At 38.0% G+C, this 6,776-nt stretch overlaps 1 protein-coding gene across 1 annotated transcript; it reads right to left on the reverse strand.

Moving 5' to 3' along the window:
* Window positions 1-5,564: 5,564 nt before the first annotated feature.
* On the reverse strand, window positions 5,565-6,527 carry LOC147813797 (uncharacterized). Its single transcript, XM_087160108.1, has one exon. The coding sequence runs from the start codon at window positions 6,363-6,365 to the stop codon at window positions 5,565-5,567; it is 801 nt and encodes a 266-aa protein (XP_087016234.1). The 5' UTR covers window positions 6,366-6,527.
* Window positions 6,528-6,776: the final 249 nt, after the last annotated feature.

Below are 6,776 nucleotides of genomic sequence, written 5' to 3' on the forward strand. Positions count from 1 at the left end.
ATTTTTTTTTGTTTCTATATTTTATTTCTGTTTTTGATATTAGTGAACAAGATAGTTATTTTCTTGACCAAAGGATACGAGAGCTCTCTACTAGCTCTTTGTTCGCCAAGGTTATTTTTATTTATGCAAATTTTGTTGCAAACATTACGTTTTAACTATTAATCTTAAACATTCAATATTTAACTTCTAGTTTAGGCTTTCTGTTTATACCGATCTCTTATTTTATTCTTGCATTTCTTATGGCTACCATTATACTAGCAAAATATGTTAAAAATGTCTGCCTTTAATCAAAAATAGTAATTTTAATACACAAAATATATTTAAATTAAGGAAACCCTAATAGTTTAACTGTATTTTATCAGCGTCTTAATCTTAATGAGAACATAAAATTTTTCAGTAGGTTAATTAACATAACTATTATAAATATATATGTAATATAGAATGTCTCATACGAGTCCTTCTATAGTAAATCATAAGCTTAAAATAGATTTCTCTAATTAATTTTAAGACGTAGAACTTGTTTTTTCACAAAGAGCCATAAAAAGTCAGGATGCCAATTAAAGCATTATTTTCTGAAGTTAATGGGTAATAATTCTTAGAAAAATACTCATTAAAAGAAATCCCGAAAATTCCCTATTGTCTGAAAGGTGGCATGCTTTGGAACATATCGAAATCCCTAAATTTTCCCATTTGAATGACGTTTGACTAAATTAAAGATATTCTTGCATCTGAATCCTGTTCAGAATCTCTGTCAAAAAATAGCGAGAGACATTAAAAATGCGCGGCTTTTTCGTATTTTCATGACTAGATAAATCTGGACGAAATCCCAACATTCCTGATGTAGGAAACCATCATTGTCATCCATGTAAAAATCCAACCTAAGCTGATAAATAAACTTAATGTAAATTAATAAGACCCCTATTTATTTAAATTAGCCAAAGTCTCCAGAATCATCCAGCCTTTGAAGGCATTATTATATATATGCATTTATTTAATTTACATTTGCTCATCATTCGACATTTTTAATTAATGTAATTTTTAGAACATATTAACCTTCCTTTAATTTTAATGAGTTATTTTAAATTATTTTCATAAATGCGTCAATAATCTGAATTTATAGCAAGTATCGATTTCTAAATGAAAATTTATTTTTACACGATTCGAACTATTTGTCAAAAACTTTCAAAACTGTCAAAAAATTTTCAACTTTTCAAAACAATTCACGTGACTCTAAAAAAATGTTTTACGAAAAAAGCAATTCGGTTGTTAGACTTCTTCACCTTTTTGAAAAGGATTTCTATTGTTGGTGTTTAAAAATAATTAAATTGCTTTCTTGTATAAAACAATTCCTAACTTCAAAGGTTCTCGAGTACCGCATATTAACTTTAGAACTGCAACTTTAATTACCGTTGAACTCAAAGACAAAACCATGACATTCTGAGTCAACAAACAGATTCTCCGTATGTATTTATTCAAAGCTCTCCCTTAATTAATTAATAAAGTAATTAAATACACGAGAAATGAGATTTTGTTGACTCCTTAACATTCCAAGTATTGAGCCCCAGGGTAACATTTTCTGACATTTTCCTAAAATGAACTACCTTTCCATTGAAGGACATAAATTGTTAGAATTTTCATTCTAAAATTACGGTAGTCTGCCTATTCAATTAACAGTAAAATTTACTGTAAAGAATATTTTTTACCCTAACGATTTTGAAACCGTTCGCGACTAGCATGGTTTCAAAACCATATATAAAAAAGAAATTGAACAGGGCATTGGCTTTTCATTAAGTAATGGACATTGGAGTTACGCTGTGGTTGAGTTGCGTTTTATCAAATGAACCGGGGAATGTGGTTTAATTATTTTATCTGGTTGTCTCATCTATCGTAAGAGATGCGAAATGCAAGACTTTTTTTGTGTTAATCAACTTTATGGTGCTGCCATCTATGTGTGAATGAGAGTATCGTATTCTAGAAGTATACAGTTACAAACTGGAAAGTGTATGACACTGGTATTTTCTCGTGTGTTGAAGGTGTGGTGATTAGATTAAATAATATTAAATAAATTGATTCAATAAAATTAATAATCACAACAGTTTAATAATAATTAAAAAAAGAAGAAATCATATTAAGTTACAATGTAAAAGACTGACAAGATTAACGACAGCAGCATTTTTAGAGAGGTGAATGTTCACCGGCTAGCAAGCCCGAATGAATGTTTATCTTCGGCTGTTGCCAGATTCTGGAAACTAAAGTTTGTACTCCAGGGATGTTGTCATCTCATAAAAAAGGTTGAGGGAAATGTTTTGCACTGCCATCTGGCGAGCAGAGTTCATCGCCATCTGGTGAGAAGGTGGTTCACCACAGTACTCCCCCCCAAGTGCCTTGGCACTGAGGTCACAGATATTGAACAGAGTTGAAACGGACAGAGTTGAAACGGACCCTCCTCCCAGATCGAGTCACGCTTGTCTTTGGCAGAACAGTGTTCGTTTCAGCATTTACCATGCTGGAAGTTGACTCTGGGGAAGGAGGTCTCGAGATAGGAACGGATGCTTTGGAAACACTTTCTGTTGAGCTGGTTTTGTCGAAGTTCACAGAAAAACTGGGTTTTAAACGGTCAACACTAATAGTTGTCGGTTTGTTGTTGATGGAGATGGTTACGAATTTTTCAGCTCTTTCTATGACTTGAAAAGGTCCGTCATAGGGAGTTTGGAGTGGTTTCTTAACACCACCATGACGGACAAAAACATGGGTGCAGCTCGCAAGGGAAGGGTGGACAAATGAGCCTGGCTCACTGTGTGATGATGCTGGGGTTGGAGCTAGAGACTGCATCATGTTCTTCAGTTGATTAACAAACTCGGACGGATGAGGTTCGTCGCTATTTGATGTAGGAGCTAGGAATTCACCTGGGAGACGAAGTGTCATACCGTAGACAAGTTCGGCAGAAGTGAACTTTAAGTCCTCTTTGAATGCAGAGCGTAGTCCCAGGAGAACTATAGGTAGGGATTCAGTCCATTTAAGTTTGTTGTGGCACTTGAGAGATTGCTTGAGCGAGCGATGAAAACGCTCTACCATGCCATTGCTGACAGGGTGGTAGGGGGTAGTTCTAATATGTTTAACCCCAAGCAATCTTGTTAAAGATGTGAAAAGGGAAGACTGGAATTGTCTCCCTTGGTCCGTTGTGATGATAGAGGGAACACCGAATCTGGACACCCACTGTGACACAAATGCGCGTGCCACAGTCTCAGCTGTTATGTCACCCACAGGAATGGCTTCTGCCCACCTTGAAAAACGGTCGATGCGGGTAAGAAGATATGCGAATCCTTCAGAAGGTGGCAGGGGTCCAACGAGGTCTACGTGGACGTGGTCGAATCGACGAGATGGCTGAACAAAAGGTTGTATCGGACTACGGGTGTGTTTGCAGACTTTAGATTTCTGGCAGTCCACACAAGCCCGAGTCCAAGTGACAACATCTTTTGCAATTGATGGCCACACGTGGCGATCTAGAATCAGCTTCTTGGTGGCTCGTATGCCAGGGTGAGACAGGTTATGCAGCTGGTCGAAGACTAATTTTCTGAAGGCAACGGGAACGAAGGGACGCAGCTTGTCTTTTTCAATGTTGCACCAAAGTTTCAATTGGTTTGGTATGGTGACGACTTTCAGCTGAAGCGAGTTTTCGCTGTTTTTCAACAAGTTTTGCAGCTCGGTGTCAGTTTCCTGCGCTATAGCTAGATCCTCAAATGTCAGGACTTTTAACTCATTGATTCGCGATAAAGCATCAGCAACGACATTTTCAGAACCGGATATATGCCGAATGTCTGTACAGAATTGAGAAATGAAATCGAGGTGTCTGAGCTGTCGTGGGGAGCAAGAGTCAGAGTTTTTTGTAAATGCAAAAGTTAAGGGACTATGATCGGTAAATATAATAAATTTTTGTCCTTCTAGCTGGTGCCGAAAATGTTTAATTGAAGTGTAGATAGCTAGAAGTTCCCTGTCGTAAGTACTATATTTGGTTTCTGTTGCACTCAGTTTACGGGAGAAAAATGCTAACGGTTTGAACCCGTCGGGGGTTGTACAATTTAAAACTGCTCCAACCGCAGCGGAAGAAGCATCAACCATGAGACTAATTTGTTGGTCAGGAACGGGATACGCAAGAGTTGTAGCGTCAGCTAACGCGGATTTACATTTCGAAAATGCGAGTTCAGCTTCCTGATTCCAAGGTACGGGACGTTTATCGTTTTTCTTACAGTTTGAAAGCATTTTATTAAGAGGATCTTGAAGTTCAGCTACATTCGCTAAAAAACGCCTATAAAAGTTGAGCATTGCCAAGAAACGCCGAAGCTCCATAATGGTATCAGGTTTCGGAAAATTACATATTGATTCAACTTTATCGGGAAGTGGTTTAATGCCTTCAGCAGTAATAAGACAACCCAAAAACTTAACTGACGTTTTCCCTAACACGCATTTATCGGGATTGAGTTTAAGGCCGTACTCTCTTAAACGGGAAAAAACTTGATGCAAATGTTCAATGTGTTCAGTTTCGGAAGATGAAGCTATGAGTATATCGTCAAAGTATGGAAAACAAAAAGGGAGATTTGATAACACTTGATGAATGTGTCTCTGAAATGTTTGTCCGGCATTACGGAGTCCGAACGGCATAGCAGTGTATTCGAAAATACCGAACGGTGTAGTTATCGCGGTTTTAGGGATGTCTGCTGGGTTGATTTTTATTTGATGGTAAGCCCTTGCGAGATCAACAGTGGAAAATATTGTTTTACCGTGAAGATTTTGTGTACAGTCTTGAATGTGAGGGACCGGATAGCGATCAGGGACGGTTACTGAATTAAGTTTCCGATAATCGCCGCAAGGTCGGAAATCTCCGTTTGATTTTTTTACTACATGGAGGGGACTAGCCCAGGGGCTTTTTGATGGGCGTAGAACGCCAAGTGACATAAGATATTCGAATTCTTTACGAACTGCCTCTAAAATTTTTGGCGCAAGACGGCGGGGTTTTGAAAATACAGGGGGCCCTTTAGTTTCAATATGATGCAAAACTTGGTTTGAGAGATTAGTCGGGATTGGTTGCGAAGGATTAAGTAATTCGGGATATTGTTTTAAAATATTATGATACTGAGTTTTACCAATCAAAATGGATATATTGGATTCTAAGAAATTGATTTTAGGGGGTTGGCCGTTAGAACCTATCATAGTTTTCGCATCGATAATTCGGTGATTTTTACAGTCGACATATAAATCAAAATGCTCTAAAAAATCTTTGCCGATAATTGGTTGGCGTACGTCAGCAATTACAAAGGACCAAATGAATTGCCGTCGCAGATTAAAATCTAATGCTATCCGTTTCGTGCCGTAAGTTGGAATAATAGTGCCATTAGCGGCAAATAAAGTGATATCATTTCGTAATTTCGCGTTAGGAGCATAAGCTTTTGGCAAAACGGAAATATCTGCACCTGTGTCGATTAAGAAAGTCATATTTGAAGAAGAATCGGCCAACATAACGCGTTGCAAAAGGCGGTCGCCGTTTTGGCCGGTGGACGATCGCCGACCTAGTTTTCCGATGTGTGGGGAAAAGAACATGGTGGGGTGCATTTTTTTGCTTTAATACCGAAATTGGTGTGATAAAAACACTGTCCATTTATTGGTTCTTTAAATTGTTTGAATCTTTGGGAATTGCTCCACCTTCTAACATGTTTGTTGCTCTGGTTTTGGGGATCATTCTGCCGATGAACCAACGCTGTTAATTCACTAAGCTGCCTAGATAGCTGTGCTATTTGTGCCTCCATATCGCATGTAGTTTGGGGCTTAACGACGCTTGCTGCGTAAACGGAATGTGGGTTGCACGTTTCGTGAATCTTGTCGGCAACAACAGCCAACTGGCTAAGTTCTTGGTTCAGAGCCGCGAGAATTGATTGAGTGTTGTGGGGCAGTCTGCCCAACCAGAGCGATTTAAGTAATGGCTCACCAACAGATGATCCAGCTAAGGAACGCATGCGCGCAAGTAACTGTGAGGGACGCTGATTGCCCAATTCCAAACCTTGAAGCAATGTGCGGATTTTCGAAGATTCGCTCTCGGAATGCGAATCTATTAAGCGCTTTTTAATAGCAGAATACGGAAGATTGTCAGGTGGAGTAATTAGTATGTCACTGACAGAGGTTAGTACGTCAGCGTCAAGAGCTGCTACAACGTAATTAAATTTTGTTAGTTCAGTAGTTATATTAGCTAATGAAAATTGAGCCTCCAACCTAACAAACCATAGCGTTGGATTTGATTTCCAGAAGGGGGGTGGTTTTACAGAAACGTGTGCGATTTGTGCCTCTGGGGTGATAGGGCCATCATCACCAGCCATTATTACAAAATCAAGATTTGCCAAAAAACAAATGAAAAAGAAATTTAGAATGTTGTTTTTATGGGTGAAAATGAAGAATTACGATCCGGAAATATTTTACGTGAATTTTTTACACATTTTTAAGCTAAATTCAGAATTTTACAGATAACACGGTAAGTAAACAATTATGCATGAACTGAGTGCAAGAGGAAACTCAAATACACAGTATTTTTAAAAAATCAAAGAGTAAAAATTAAATAAACATACCATTTTGAGGCAGCTCGAGGATCGATTTCACGTGCACATGCAATACATGAAGGAAAAATAAGTGCTTGCATTTTTATAAAAAAAAATTGTTGTTAACCTTAATTTTTAAGAAAAAATTTAGAAATATTTAAGGTCCAGAGCAATCGGCATAAAATTTGAGCCGAT

The sequence above is a fragment of the Parasteatoda tepidariorum genome, chromosome 3, assembly GCF_982258835.1.
Source record: "Parasteatoda tepidariorum strain Cologne lab strain chromosome 3, Ptep-v5.0, whole genome shotgun sequence".
In the NCBI taxonomy this organism is placed as follows: domain Eukaryota; kingdom Metazoa; phylum Arthropoda; class Arachnida; order Araneae; family Theridiidae; genus Parasteatoda; species Parasteatoda tepidariorum.

Excerpts from the sequence above, each read along its gene's own strand:
- LOC147813797 (XM_087160108.1), bottom strand. The coding sequence starts at position 6,365 with ATGGCTGGTGATGATGGCCCTATCACCCCAGAGGCACAAATCGCACAC.